This window comes from Scyliorhinus canicula, chromosome 25, assembly GCF_902713615.1.
Source record: "Scyliorhinus canicula chromosome 25, sScyCan1.1, whole genome shotgun sequence".
Classification (NCBI taxonomy): Eukaryota; Metazoa; Chordata; class Chondrichthyes; order Carcharhiniformes; family Scyliorhinidae; genus Scyliorhinus; species Scyliorhinus canicula.
This window is the reverse complement of record NC_052170.1, coordinates 1307023-1322047: the sequence shown is the minus strand read 5'-3', so window position 1 is coordinate 1322047 and position 15025 is coordinate 1307023. Positions and strand designations below refer to the sequence as shown.

The following is a 15025-nucleotide window of genomic DNA, read 5'->3' as shown; positions in this document are numbered from 1 at the left end:
CCACCAAGAAACTGGCGATGAGGAGGTTGATCCACACGCAAACACGTGGAAGGACCTGCAGGAGTCCGGTGGAGTAAGAAACATTGTTGATCCATTGTGCAGCCATCCAAAAACGGATTAAGAAAATAAGAACATTTCTACATCAAAGCTGGCAACAGAGGGATGCCAAATAATATAGCAGGACCATCGAAGGATCCAAAATTTAAACAAAGGTTTTGGTGAAAACAGCATCAAAATAAGCTGACCAGGGACAGTGCTCCCTCTACTGAGAGTGGCAAGTAACAAATACCTGCAACAATTAATTGAGACTCCGGGAATTTTGCAACATGCCTTGCAAAACTCGGAAAGGAACAGGTTGAGCTCAGGATTACGCTGTTTGAAAGGAAGCAAAAGGAAGGTAGTGGCAGAAATGTTGAGGCACATCCAGCTTTTGCAGTAATAATGGTGGCAGGTTTTGGCTCCATGCGATCAAATAATTAAAATGCTGAGCACTGCAGCTCAGACGCTGAAAGATCAAATACTTTGTGCAGATGAACAAAATTGCGGCGGACATAGTAGTTCCGACCCTCCTGAGGAGGATGGAGGAGAAACAGAAATAACAGGCTGGAGGACTGAGTGAAGTAGTGGAGATCTTGCAGGGTCCCTTCCCATCTAAACCCCTTGGTCACCGCCAAGATTTTCAGGTTCCACCAATATAACCAGCAAGAAGGAGAATCAAACACACAATTCATAGTTACTTCAAAGAAATTAGCTGAATTTTGTGAATTTGGAGTGGTCTTGAACGACACCATTAGAGACAGACTTGAGTGTGGGTGAAGAAGAAAAGCTATCCAGAAAAGTTGATAACAGAAAGTAACTTAGATCTAAAGAAGGCTTTAGAAGACGCGATCTCTATGGAAGTAACAGCTCAGGAAGCGCAACAATTAGGCTCCAGCACTAAAGGTCACAAAGTATCGGCTGAAACCCTTAACACTGACACAGGATCAAAATTCCATCGACGTGCAAAAACGGGGCACAGAGAGAGTGATTGTAGGAGTAAAGATTGAAAATGCAAGAATTGTTGTACAAAAGGGCACATCAAACGTGTGTTTGGAGAAAGAAACAAGTTTCAAACAGGACTTCCGGTGGCTGTGATGGAGTAGGAAGCCACACATTTGGGAGCTCCCGTTTTAAAGAGACTTTTCGGCTCTTTTGAGAGCCCAAAACGGAAATTTTTCGATGTCTCCCGGTGGGGGAAGGTGTGCTGAACGACTTTCCCCACAGTCCATGCCTCGAACTCGGAGTGGAAAGGGGGGGAAAAAAACAGCAGCAGCTCCTCAGAAAAAATGCACCACTCCAGAGATGGGAAGATTCCGGAATATGAGTATGAAAGGATAAATGTGAATTCTTCAAATCTTTTTATATTATTCGTTCCTGGGATGCAGGCTGTGCCAGCATTTATTGCCCATCCCTGATTGCCCTTGAGGGGCAGTTAAGAGTCAACCACATTGATGTACCATCAATTGAATGCGAGACGAGTTGCTGTACAAAAGTATGGCTTTAATCAGCTAGATGTTAGCCCTGCGGTTGATTACAGTAAATGGACGACCGCCGGGAGTACTGGGTATTTATACCCTGCTCTGGAGGCGGGGTTAACTCAGCCTCTCGACCAATCGGGGAACCGTCACATGACTGGTCTCAACCAATCGGTCGTGAGGCACATGACCGACCAGGGCCAATGGTAAGCCGGTGTTCTGCACCAATGGCAGGCATCTATGCTAATCATACCACCACACACATTACTGTGGGTCTGGAGTCACATGTAGGCCAGACCGGGTAAGGACGGCAGATTTCCTACCCGTAAGGAATTTAGTGAACCAGATGGGGTTTTACGACAATCGACAATGAACATAGAACATACAGTGCAGAAGGAGGCCATTCGGCCCATCGAGTCTGCACCGACCCACTTAAACCCTCACTTCCACCCTATCCCCATAACCCAATAACCCCTCCTAACCGTTTTGGACACTAAGGGGCAATTTAGCATGGCCAATCCACCTAACCTGCACGTCTTTGGACTGTGGGAGGAAACCGGAGCACCCGGAGGAAATCCACGCAGACACGGGGAGAACGTGCAGATTCCGCGCAGACAGTGACCCAAGCCGGGAATCGAACCTGGGACCCTGGAGCTGTGAAGCCACAGTGCTAACCACTGTGCTGCCCGGATGTTTTATGATCATTATTAGACTTTTAATTCCAGATTTTTTTTATTGTATTAAAATTTCATCATCTGCAGTGGCGGGATTTGAACCCGGATCCCCAGAGCATTACTCTGGGTCTCTGGCTTACTAATCCAGTGACAATACCACTGGGTCACTGCCTCCTCTTGAATAGCTGGGGCATGTCACATTTGTGAAGCGACGGCACAAATCGCCTTCAAAACTAAAACCCATAACTGACACACCTGCACATCAAAATGTAAATCGACTTCAATAGTTTTTGGACTTATTAAATTATTATGGAAGGTTTTCCCTAATCCAGCAGCTACTCTCAAGCCTTTCCTCACTTATTGTGTCAAAACAGGAAATGTGAATGGGCTGGTCAGTGGGAGAAGGCCTCCGACAAGCTGAAGAGATAACATTAAAGTCCAAAGTCCTGACACACTTTGATCTGAAGTTACCATTGCTCGATTGCAACTTATCACCTGGCGGGGGGGAGGGGGGAGGAGAGATACTTTGTATAAAAATAATTTTGAGGAAATGTTTTTTTAAATACCAGCCAGAACATTATTGATTGTGGGAACAGAATCAAGTAACAGAAGCTGTTTGTCCAATTTTCCCACAGTCGCACAAGCAGGCAGACCCATTGCAAGTGGGAAAGTTGGGAAAATAGTGGGAAGCTGTATCCTGACAACTTCCCGATGCGTTTCCACCCCCCAGAACTTGCCAGCAGTGGGCTGGGAACAGAGACAGCTCCGTGTCGGCAGGTAGCTAATTAGTCAAATTAAGTCGGCTGGGGGCTATTTTGCACCAGTGCCAGTGTTACCGAGGTCGGGGTAGCCATAGCAGTGTGTGTGTGTGGAGGCCTCTGGCTCAATTAAGGCAGCCTCCCAGTGGAAGGCCAGGGGGCCAATGGAGCTTGAGTTTCCATGCTCCTGTGAGGGAGGGGGCCATGTGGATGAAAAGCCACATTCCCATTGTACACAGGCCTGAAGAAGAGATTTCCCCTCCATTCTAACGGCATTGTCAGCTTTTCATTTATAAATTCAATGTAGGCAGCTTGAGCGCCCCCATATTGAGGAGCCTTCGCCCTCCCCTCCCAGCCTCAGCAGCACCCACATTCCCTGGTGGGATTGCTGGCATGATATTGCTCTGGGCCTGCTGCATCGGGAGCCTGCCTGCCCAGTGAGACAGCAATCCTGGAGGAGGCCAGTCAGGAGGCAGGCATGAGAAGGCCGCTGATGTCATGGGTGGGCTCAGGGCACCGACGTTGGAATCCCAAAATCTGCTGGAGAATCCAGCCCATTGTGTATTGAGCAGATTTCAAAGGCTGTTAATCAGCAGCAGGAAACCTTATTGATAGTTTCCCTTCATAATGCAGGGTACTGAGGCCAGGTCTAATGTTCCCACAGCCACTGCACCTGAGATTAGCTTATTGCTCTGACTGGGGATAGTTCCTGGGATGCTCCTGACAAGAAAGAAGGTTCATTTATACAGGATCTCCTCACAACCTCAGCATTTTACAGCCAACGATAGAGTTCTAAAGTGTGGGAACGTAGCACAAGTACAAGCAGGAATTGCAGTTAATGATTCTTCGAGGTCCCATAACACCTCATTTTAATTATAGAATTTCATAGAATTTACAGTGCAGAAGGAAACCATTTGGCCCATCGAGACTGCACCGGCTCTTGGAAAGAGCACCCTACCCAAGGTCAACACCTCCACCCTATCCCCATAACCCAGTAACCCCACCCAACACTAAGGGCAATTTAGCATGGCCAATCCACCTAACCTGCACATCTTTGGACTGTGGGAGGAAACCGGAGCACCCGGAGGAAACCCACGCAGACACGGGGAGGATGTGCAGACTCCACACAGACAGTGACCCAAGCCGGGAATCGAACCTGGGACCCTGGAGCTGTGAAGCAATTGTGCTATCCACAATGCTACCGTGCTGCCCCAAAAATTACCAATTTTTCTTCTCCCGCATCCTCCAACTTGAAAATGTTTGAGAGAGACATTTCAAATCAACAAGTCATTAATGAGACTATATATATATAGCAGGGCTTAATTGTCCAATTGTTTTAATTGAAACACATGGTAATGAATGGTCTGGAGATTAATTAGAAAAGGTGGACAGAACTCCAGATCAATTCTGAACAAGTGCGCTGTGCGCCACGATTGTGTTCATAGCCCTAACCCTGAGTATGTACACAGCTCGCTCTAAGACCCAGTGTGTCCACAGTTCCAAACCAAGTGTGTCCACTGCTGAAAAATCAAGTGTATTCCTACCACTATTCATTACCACTTCTTACCACTAAGAAGTGGTCATTTCTTCTATATCTAAGAAGTTGATAACACTGCTGTAACTGCAGGACAAGTTAAGAAGTATTCCAGAAATAATCCACAATTGCACAAGTTATGGACATGGTGCATCGTGGCAAGTCTCCGGGAGCAAACCCTGAGCTGGAGCCATGTGTTACCTGAAGACTCGAACTACCCGTACAAGCTGGCTGTCTCTTCTGGAGAATGAGGGTCATCATTGTGAAGGAAACGTGTCCTAATCCAACTCCATGAAGGTCACTGTGGGATAGTAAGGATGAAGGAGATGGCCAGAAGGTATTTTTGGTGGCCAGGGGTTGATGGGGAAATCGAGGAGAAGGCCGGTATGAATTTGGCTTGTGTATAGGTTCGGAACCTGCTGCCACTAGTGCCATTACAACCAAAAGGACCATGGCAAAGAGTTCACAGAGATTATGCTGGACCATTTGGAGGAATTTTCATTATGGCCAACGCGCACTCAAAATGGCCTGAAGTCACCATTATAAATACTACGCCCGCGGCGAGAACAATGGAAACACTGGATGAGATTTTTGTAAGATTTGGTTTCCCTCAACAACTTGTTGGGGTGGCAATGGGCCACGGTACATTCCACAAGAATTCACAAATTATCTAAAGCAAAATGGAATCCAACACATCCGATCCGATCCTTATCATCCCTCCACCAATGGGCTTGGCTGAACCGTTTGTTCAAGCAGCATCCTAGTTGAGGACATTTCAACACCGAGTCAGCCTCCAGACAACTCTGATGTAAAGGGGGAGGAAAGTGTCGTGTGTTCATATTTGTCCCTAATTGGAACAAGGTTACTGTAAAAGTTTGATTACGTGATGTATTGATGACATCATCGACAGTTTAGGCAGACTAATAGACAGTCTAGTCTCGCAGCCTGTGTGACAAGACCTTTCCAATAAAGCTCTTGTTTGTTTGTACTTTCACGGTCTGCAAACCTATCCTTTAAAAAGTACCACGAAGGGCAAATTACATTTGAATAACCTGCTAGAGTTCTTTTATGACTAAACAGAGAAGGTTGATGAGGGTTTCGCCAGCATCGCGGCAAAATACTCAGTCGGCCTCGGCCCTTCAACTCCTTCAGGCAGCCCCACAATCCTCAAGTTCTGTCGCCTGGACCTGTTTTCCAGGTCTTCCATTTTTCCTCGCAGATCCTTATTAATATCCATCACCTTCCGCATCTCCTTCCCCATCGACGTAAGTTGATCACCGTGCTGCAATAATGTCTCCTCCACTTCCTTCAGCGCCTCCCCTTGCTCCCGCACCTCCGCCACTGCGCTCGCCACCGCCGTCGTCACCGGGGAAATCGCCTCCTCCACCAGCACACTCCATTAGTGCCTCCTCCACCAGCACACTCCATTAGTGCCTCCTCCACCAGCACACTCAAAACCTCCCTCATCTCCTTCCTCATTCCTGCGGAATCTGGTCCCAAGTCTCTATCAAGAAAAATAGCTGTCCTAGTACAACCCATAAGGGATCCAGTATGTACCTTCATGAAGGGGCTGGTTTAGCACACTGGGCTAAATCGCTGGCTTGTAAAGCAGACCAAGGCAGGCCAGCAGCACGGTTCAATTCCCGTACCAGCCTCCCCGAACAGGCGCCGGAATGTGGCGACTAGGGACTTTTCACAGTAACTTCATTGAAGCCTACTCGTGACAATAAGCAATTTTCATTTCATTTCATTTTTTCATTGTCTCCATGTATTTTGTAAACTGCCTTTCAAATTCCGCAGCCATCACCTTAGTTATTTCTTTAGCCGTAAGCAATGCGGCCTCCCCTGGTGCTCCAGCCTCCATTTTCCTTGGTGATCCCACGGTGACCTCTCTCAACGAACTTTCAGCTGTTTTCTTACTGGTCCTCGACATATCCCTTCCCTGTACTTTCAATGTACTTCCCTGTACTTCCCTGGCCTTCACCGCCTTCGTTGCCCCTAGGACCAGGCGTCAATCCCCGACAATGCCGTTCCCAAACGGGAGCTTTCCAACACGCGGCTGCCTCCTGCCCGCCGTCACCGGAAGTCAGCCGTCACCGCTTCTTCAATGGCCTTGGTGAGATCTTTTCACAGTTGTTCCCTCTGCTGCTAGAATTCAGCTTTAATAAAGGCCCTCAGGTCAGCTTGAGGCCTCTAAGCCGGCCCTTCCCCCGCCTGCCTGCTGGAAGAGGCTTTTGTCTTTGCTGCAGCTTCAGCCAAATCTTTCACTGTTTCTGCGGGTCTGGTAACCAAGAAACATATCATTCCTGGGGGAAAGTACTCCTCCAACATTCACCTACGCCGTTTCATCAAAATTCCTCCCCGTATTGCTTAAAAAAGAGCTCTTTTCTGTAACCTTGGGTAGGAGCTGCCTTGTGTGTGACCACCTACTCCATGGTGCACACCGGAAGCCTCAGAAAGTAGTGCTTGATGGTTGTTCATCAGACCAGAGGTAGGGTTGCAGTGGAGTTTGGTGTTAGGACCCTTGCTTTCTCTGGTATATATTAATTACCTGGACCTTAGTACACAGAGCATATTTTCAAAACTTGTACATGGTCTGAAACTTGGCAGCATTGCGAACTGTGAGGAGGATAGTGGAGACCTTCAAAAGGACATAGCCATTGGTGGAATGGGTGGACAAATCGTAGATGAAATTAAATGCAGAGAGGCTGTATGGCAATCGTTCAAGCATCCTCAGTCTGGCACCGCCATTCCTTGGGGCTCCTGGATTTCCTATTCCGCGCTTTCACAAGAGATAGCGATCTCAACTGCCCGCTCCAAATCTAAGTGAGTTTCTGCCTTGCTACGTCGCGGATCCCACAAACCAAGGGGTCTCTCAAGGCTTCGTTCTGAACTCACAGAATTCAGCGAGATTTTGTAGTCAGTAATGGATTCCCCCTGACCCTGGGTGACTGTGACCAAAAACACCGACAGTTATCAGTGGCTTGGGGTTAAAATGTTCCCCGACTAAAACTACTAAGGTGGCGAATGACCACGTATCTGGTGTATCAGGGTAGGTCAGTCTTTAATTATACTGAACGTGGCCCCTCCGCAAGCCGTAAGCAGGATGACCGTTTGCCGTTCATCGCCGAGTATGGCGTTTGTTCTAAAGAAGTATTGCATCTGCTCAACGTATTGCCCCCAGTCCTCAGTGCCTGCATCAAACTGCTCCAATTTTCCAGGTGAGGCATCTCTGTCGACTGGACAGTGGCCTCCTGAGGCCAATGAGAAGTGGTCCGGGTTTGCAGCACTTGGCACCGATGGCAGCTCCACTTAATCCTCGTCGCCAGTGTAAAATCCGCACAGAGTGATCACAAGCAACGAAGGGTAGAATGCAAAAATAATGGCTTATTAATACGTACACATAGTTACTCTACTCCCTGAGGGGATTCCCACCCCGACCTACACTCAGGTCGGGTGGTCCTCACCCCGTGACCTCCAGGGAGGTTGTGACAGTCGGCAGAGGAAGGGTGGGGCAGATTAAGGATCAAACAGCTGATCTTTCTGAGAAGGCAGAGCGCATGGTTGAGGTATAAATGAACACTTTGCATCTGACTCTGCAAAAGAGATGTTTCTGATGTCACAGCAAAGGGTAGTGAAATTCGCTTCGATAAAAATAGAGGAAGTACTTAAAAGGTTGGCAGCACATCAAAGTGGAAAAGTCAGCCGATTTGATCAGATGCATCCTCTCGGTCACCGAGCAAAGTAAAGCTCTGGCCACGATGTTCCAGTCCTTCTTGGAAATAGAAGTGGTGCCAGAGGACTGGGGGATTGCAAAGGTTAAACCCTGTTTAAGAAAGGGGATAGGGAATAACAGCAGTAACCTCAGGTCAGCCAGCCTAAAGTCAGTGAGAGGGACCATAATCTGGACAAAATTTACTTTTACTTGGAAAAATATACAATAAGTTTCAGCCAGTCATTTTCTATACAGATGTTTAGAAGTGTTTGACAGAGGACCGAGTAATAGACATGTCAGCAAAACAGAAACCCATGGGATTAAAGAGGAAATGTCAGCATGGATATAAATTTGGCTCAGAGAGCAGAGATTAATGCAAACACATTTTTGGCCTGGAGGGAAGTGTACAGTTGTGTTTCCCGGGGGGTTGGTGTTAGAAACATTACTCTTTTTTGACCCATATTAATGACTTGGTCATGGGTGTACAGAACATCATTTTAAAGTTTGCAGATGACACAAAACTCAGAAATACAGCAAACAGTGAGAAGGATATTAAACTTCGGGAGGATATAGACAGACTGGTGAAATGGACAATGCATAGCAGATGAAGTTGAAGGTTAGAATTGTGAGATGAAGAGTAAAGAGAGGCAAAATATACTAAATGTTAGTTTTAAAGGGACATAGGAACAGACGGGTGGGTGCGTATGCATACATTAAAGATAGCAGGAGAAGTTGAGAAACTGTTAAAAGCCTATAGGGTCCTTGGGTTTATAAATAGAGGTAGAGAATACAAAAACAGGAAGTTTTATAAACTTTTCTAAAACACTGGTTAGGCCCCAGTTGCAGTATTGTGTCTCGAACTTTAGAAAGGACGTCAAGTCCTTGGAGAGAGTGGAGAGGAGATTTACTAGAATGATACAAGGGATGAGGCACATCAGATATGTGGAGAGGTAAGGATCGTTCTTATTGGAACAGATGTGGTTAAGGTGAAGCTTAGTTGAGGCCTCATAATTTTGAGAGGTTTTTATGGAGTTGAAAAAACAGTTGCAGTTTGCAATGTCAGGAGGAGCAGTCAGCAGAGGGTTCAGGCAGAGGGAACTGCCAAGAGAGTCCCAGGGAGATGAGAAGAATTTGTTTACACAGTGCTCTGAAATGCACTGACTAAAAGGGAGGTGAAAGTAGTTTGATAATAACTTTCAAAAGTGAATTGGATAAATACTTACTCCCCCTATAAGCAGCTGTTGTCTATTGAGATATTTCTGCCATCACCACTGAAAGTTTGCTGCTTCCATTGTTGGCTACGGCTCAGGGCTCTGAGTATGGGACTCCTACCCCAGGCCAGGGGTACCTCGCAAAAGGATAGAGACAACCTCTCCCTGAGGTCTCAAATGTCCCTGTCACACTCTCATCTGTACTCTTCTATAATTTTCCATTTCTCACACCAGCCAACCATGGGCGACACAGTAGCACAGTGGTCAGGACAGTTGCTTCATCGTTCCAGGGTCCCAGGTTTGATTCCTGGCTTGGGTCACTGTCTGTGCAGAGTCTGCATGTTCTCCCCGTGTCTGCGTGGGTTTCCTCCGGGTGCTCCGGTTTCCTCCCACAAGTCCCGAAAGACGTGCTTGTTAGGTGAATTGGACATTCTGAATTCTCCCTCTGTGACCCGAACAGTCGCCGGAGTGTGGCGACTAGGGGATTTTCACAGTAACTTCATTGCAGTGTTAATGTAAGCCTACTTGTGACACTAATAAAAATTATTATTGAATAGCGTTGCCGGCCTCGCTGGGCCGAGTGCCGGGAAGCTCGTGGCAGTTCCCGCTCGCTACCACACTTGGAAATCTTTCCAGAGGAATATGCCCATTGAATCTATACATTCAGCAAAGAGAGAAGAGTTCCTTCCCCTCTGGAATCGGTATGACCTTAAGGTGGCAGAGACCATGGCCGGGATTCTCTGAAAATGCGGCTAAGTGTTGACGCCGGCGTCAGCGGGCCTCTTGGGCCAGCGATTCTGTTGCCCACAGAGGGCCAGCTTGGCGCCGGACTGCTTTGCGCTGCTGCAGCTGCGAAACATGGCGAAGCCACAGAGTGAGCTGGCGCGGAAGAAGGTAGGCCCACCCCGGATCGCGTGCGCCCGCCGTTCGGTGGCCCCCGATCGCAGGCCTGGCCGTCGTGGAGGCCCCCCCCAGAGTCTGATCCCCCTTCCCCCCCAGCAGGACTGCAATCGCAACCACGGGTCCAGGCTCCCGCCAGGTGGAACCATACGGGAACCACGCCGGTGGAACTTGGCCGGTCGACCGCGGAGAATCACCGCGGAGGCCTCTTTCAACGGTCCCCGACTGGCGCCGCGTCGACCACGTCCCGCCGTCTACACCAATTCTCCGAGCCGGCGCGGGCTCGCAGAATCCCGGCCCATAGCTGGTGCCTCACAGCTCCATCCGCCAGTCACTTACAGTAACGCATCTTCAAATATTCTGCAGTGGAATTCTTAAGGGATTACTATTTGACTTATGATTTTTGTCAGAACATTGTGGAGGAACAGAGAGAAAGACAGATAGACGATAAGAAGATGTTTAACTTTCAACTCACCTGAGCAAAAGGAGTGACAATGAGGTCCTCAGTATGTCTAAAAGAAAAACAGATGAATTGACAACATGGACTGACAAACCCAAACATATCTACAGAGAGACAGATACCGTTATCTGCAGAACAGAGTTACTGAGTGTGAATAAGAAAGAGAGACATAAATCACATTAAAGGCACTATATATAAATTGTTACAGTAAGAGGAAAAAATTGAATCAGATAAAGATATATATAAAGGCAGATACATTAGCGACCTTTAAGACTTATCTGGATAGGCACATGAACAGATGGGTATAGAATGATACAGGCGGTTGGTCTAGGCAGGACACGTGATTGGCACAGGCTTGGAGGGCCGAAGGGCCTGTATCTGTGCTGTATTGTTCTTTGTGCTTTGTTATATCGGTTTCCTGTATCACTCATATCTGCCCTGTTTCCTGTATCTGCCCTGTTTCCTGTATCTGCCCTGTTTCCTGTATCTTCCTGTATCTGCCCTGTTTCCTGTATCTGCCCTGTTTCCTGTATCTTCCTGTATCTGCCCTGTTTCCTGTATCTGCCCAGTTTCCTGTATCTGCCCTGTTTCCTGTATCACTCATATCTGCCCAGTTTCCTGTATCTGCCCTGTTTCCTGTATCTTCCTCTATCTGCCCTGTTTCCTGTATCTGCCCTGTTTCCTGTATCTTCCTGTATCTGCTCTGTTTCCTGTATCTTCCTGTATCTGCTCTGTTTCCTGTATCTTCCTGTATCTGCCCTGTTTCCTGTAACTGCCCTGTTTCCTGTATCTTCCTGTATCTGCCCTGTTTCCTGTATCTTCCTGTATCTGCCCTGTTTCCTGTATCTGCCCTGTTTCCTGTATCTGCCCTGTTTCCTGTATCTTCCTGTATCTGCCCTGTTTCCTGTATCTGCCCTGTTTCCTGTATCTGCCCTGTTTCCTGTATCTTCCTGTATCTGCCCTGTTTCCTGTATCTGCCCTGTTTCCTGTATCTGCCCAGTTTCCTGTATCTGCCCTGTTTCCTGTATCTGCCCTGTTTCCTGTATCTGCCCTGTTTCCTGTATCTGCCCAGTTTCCTGTATCTGCCCAGTTTCCTGTATCTTCCTGTATCTGCCCTGTTTCCTGTATCTGCCCTGTTTTCTGTATCTTCCTGTATCTGCCCTGTTTCCTGTATCTGCCCTGTTTCCTGTATCTTCCTGTATCTGCCCTGTTTCCTGTATCTGCCCTATTTCCTGTATCTACCCTGTTTTCTGTATCTTCCTGTATCTGCCCTGTTTCCTGTATCTGCCCTGTTTCCTGTATCGGCCCTGTTTCCTGTATCTTCCTGTATCTGCCCTATTTCCTGTATCTGCCCTGTTTCCTGTATCTGCCCTATTTCCTGTATCTGCCCTGTTTTCTGTATCTTCCTGTATCTGCCCTGTTTCCTGTATCTGCCCGGTTTCCTGTATCGGCCCTGTTTCCTGTATCTTCCTGTATCTGCCCTGTTTCCTGTATCTTCCTGTATCTGCCCTGTTTCCTGTATCTTCCTGTATCTGCCCTGTTTCCTGTATCTTCCTGTATCTGCCCTGTTTCCTGTATCTTCCTGTATCTGCCCTGTTTCCTGTATCTGCCCTGTTTCCTGTATCTGCCCTGTTTCCTGTATCTGCCCTGTTTCCTGTATCTGCCCTGTTTCCCGTATCTTCCTGTATCTGCCCTGTTTCCTGTATCTGCCCTGTTTCCCGTATCTTCCTGTATCTGCCCTGTTTCCTGTATCTGCCCTGTTTCCTGTATCTGCCCTGTTTCCTGTATCTTCCTGTATCCGCCCTGTTTCCTGTATCTGCCCTGTTTCCTGTATCTTCCTGTATCTGCCCTGTTTCCTGTATCTTCCTGTATCTGCCCTATTTCCTGTATCTTCCTGTATCTGCCCTATTTCCTGTATCTTCCTGTATCTGCCCTGTTTCCTGTATCTGCCCTGTTTCCTGTATCTGCCCTGTTTCCTGTATCTGCCCTGTTTCCTGTATCTGCCCTGTTTCCTGTATCTTCCTGTATCTGCCCTGTTTCCTGTATCTTCCTGTATCTGCCCTATTTCCTGTATCTTCCTGTATCTGCCCTATTTCCTGTATCTTCCTGTATCTGCCCTGTTTCCTGTATCTGCCCTGTTTCCTGTATCTGCCCTGTTTCCTGTATCTTCCTGTATCTGCCCTGTTTCCTGTATCTGCCCTGTTTCCTGTATCTGCCCTGTTTCCTGTATCTTCCTGTATCTGCCCTGTTTCCTGTATCTTCCTGTATCTGCCCTGTTTCCTGTATCTTCCTGTATCTGCCCTGTTTCCTGTATCTGCCCTGTTTCCTGTATCTGCCCTGTTTCCTGTATCTTCCTGTATCTGCCCTGTTTCCTGTATCTGCCCTGTTTCCTGTATCTGCCCTGTTTCCTGTATCTGCCCTGTTTCCTGTATCTTCCTGTATCTGCCCTGTTTCCTGTATCTGCCCTGTTTCCTGTATCTTCCTGTATCTGCCCTGTTCCCTGTATCTTCCTGTATCTGCCCTGTTTCCTGTATCTACCTGTATCGGCCCTGTTTCCTGTATCTGCCCTGTTTCCTGTATATTCCCGTATCTGCTCTGTCTCCTATATTTCTGATATCTATCCTGTTTCTTGTATTTACTGTCTTTCCTGTACTTCTTTTTAAAAATTATTTTATAAATTTAGAGTACCCAATTCATTTTTTCCAATTTAAGGGCAATTTATCGTGGCCAATCCACCTATCCTGCACATCTTTGGCTTATGGGGACGAAACCCACGCAAACACGGGGAGAATGTGCAAATTCCACAAGGACAGTGGTCCAGAGTCGGGATCGAACCTGGGACGAGGTACTCTGTTGTACTCTGGTTTAGCTCACTTGGCTGTATCGCTGGCTTTTAAAGCAGACCAAGCAGGCCAGCAGCACGGTTCGATTCCCGTACCAGCCTCCCCGGACATGCGCTGGAATGTGGTGACTAGGGGCTTTTCACAGTAACTTCATTGAAGCCTACTCGTGACAATAAGCGATTTTCTTTTTTTTTTTCATTTTCACTCAACAGGCAAATGGAGGGAACTAACTGTTTATAAATCCTCAGCGTCAATTAGAGGAGAATTTTTACTCATTGTAACTTCCGAGCTCCAGGTCAGGAATTATCAAGCTGTTTTCTTTCAAATTGTTTTATATTCAGAAACACAGACTCCTTCTGTGCGATGATTACTTCATAACTTCATACGGGGACTGAATTCTGCACGGACCCTGGTCCAGTGACTGCACTTTGACCTCTCATGGTCAAAGGTCAGAGGCTGAGGTCGGTCACACTCTAGATCCAATATTTTAAAAATTCCAGAATGTGACCGACCTCAGCCTCTGACCTTTGACCATGAGAGGTCAAAGTGCAGTCACTGGACCAGGGTCCGAGCAGAATTCAGTCCCCGTATGAAGTCATTATGGCACAGAAGGAGGCCACTCAAGTTTATTGTTTTGAATTGTTATTTTTCATTATGTGCAGAAGGTTATTCGGAATTAGTGAAGGAGAGATGTAGAATAGGTGAGAGTTTCAGAGTATCTCTGCAAGAGACACAAAAGTGATCGGGGAGGGTGTAACTGACACAGGCAGGTCACAAATTTGGGAAATTATAATGGGAAATGCTGACATTAAATTGGGATAGGATATGGGTAACAGGAAATAAGGTTCTGTCAACAGGAGGAGTACATTGACATGTATCACAGACACACTGAGCGATAATACAACAAATAATAAAGCAGTACTCACACGTCACTTGTTACGGAGGAATTTCGGGACATTGCTTTGGGTGACATGTCATAGTCACTGTCAGACCGATAAAGGAATGACTCGCGGCGCTGGTTCTGGGGGAAGGTTGGATGTAGCACCAGTCCGGGACTTGCCTGCGAGTCCAGCGGACTCCGACCAGGAGATGGACCATTATCAACGTCAAAACTGTGTCAGAAGAGAGAGAGAATGTTTATTATGCACGTTCAATAGATTGTCTGAACTAATGACTGAGGGAACACCTGGAAAATAAATTGATTTTTCATATTTCTCCTCCCATTGCCCAATTCCTTTCCTGAAGGTGCTGACTCTCCCTGGGATACAGGGAAAATACTGATACACTCTGGGGTACAGTTCCTCCTCGCAAAGTGTGAACTCTCCCCAAGGTACTGTACAATGAAACCGGTTTGCCCTTATTTGCCTCTTTTAACTGTCCAGACCATCAGTATGAACAAACTATCAGATCTTAAAG

The 15025-nt window shown here is 47.2% G+C and overlaps 1 protein-coding gene across 2 annotated transcripts in view; it reads right to left on the bottom strand.

Annotated features, from left to right (window-relative positions):
• The window catches only part of LOC119957195 (cAMP-specific 3',5'-cyclic phosphodiesterase 4B-like), a 597446-nt gene that overhangs the window by 112033 nt on the left and 470388 nt on the right, over window positions 1-15025 (bottom strand). For both annotated transcript variants that reach the window (XM_038785008.1, XM_038785007.1), the window contains 2 exons: window positions 14536-14721; window positions 10782-10818 (listed from right to left, as the gene is read on the bottom strand). In XM_038785008.1, coding sequence (XP_038640936.1) covers window positions 10782-10818; window positions 14536-14721 — 223 coding nt within the window. The remainder of the gene's footprint in view (window positions 1-10781; window positions 10819-14535; window positions 14722-15025) is intronic.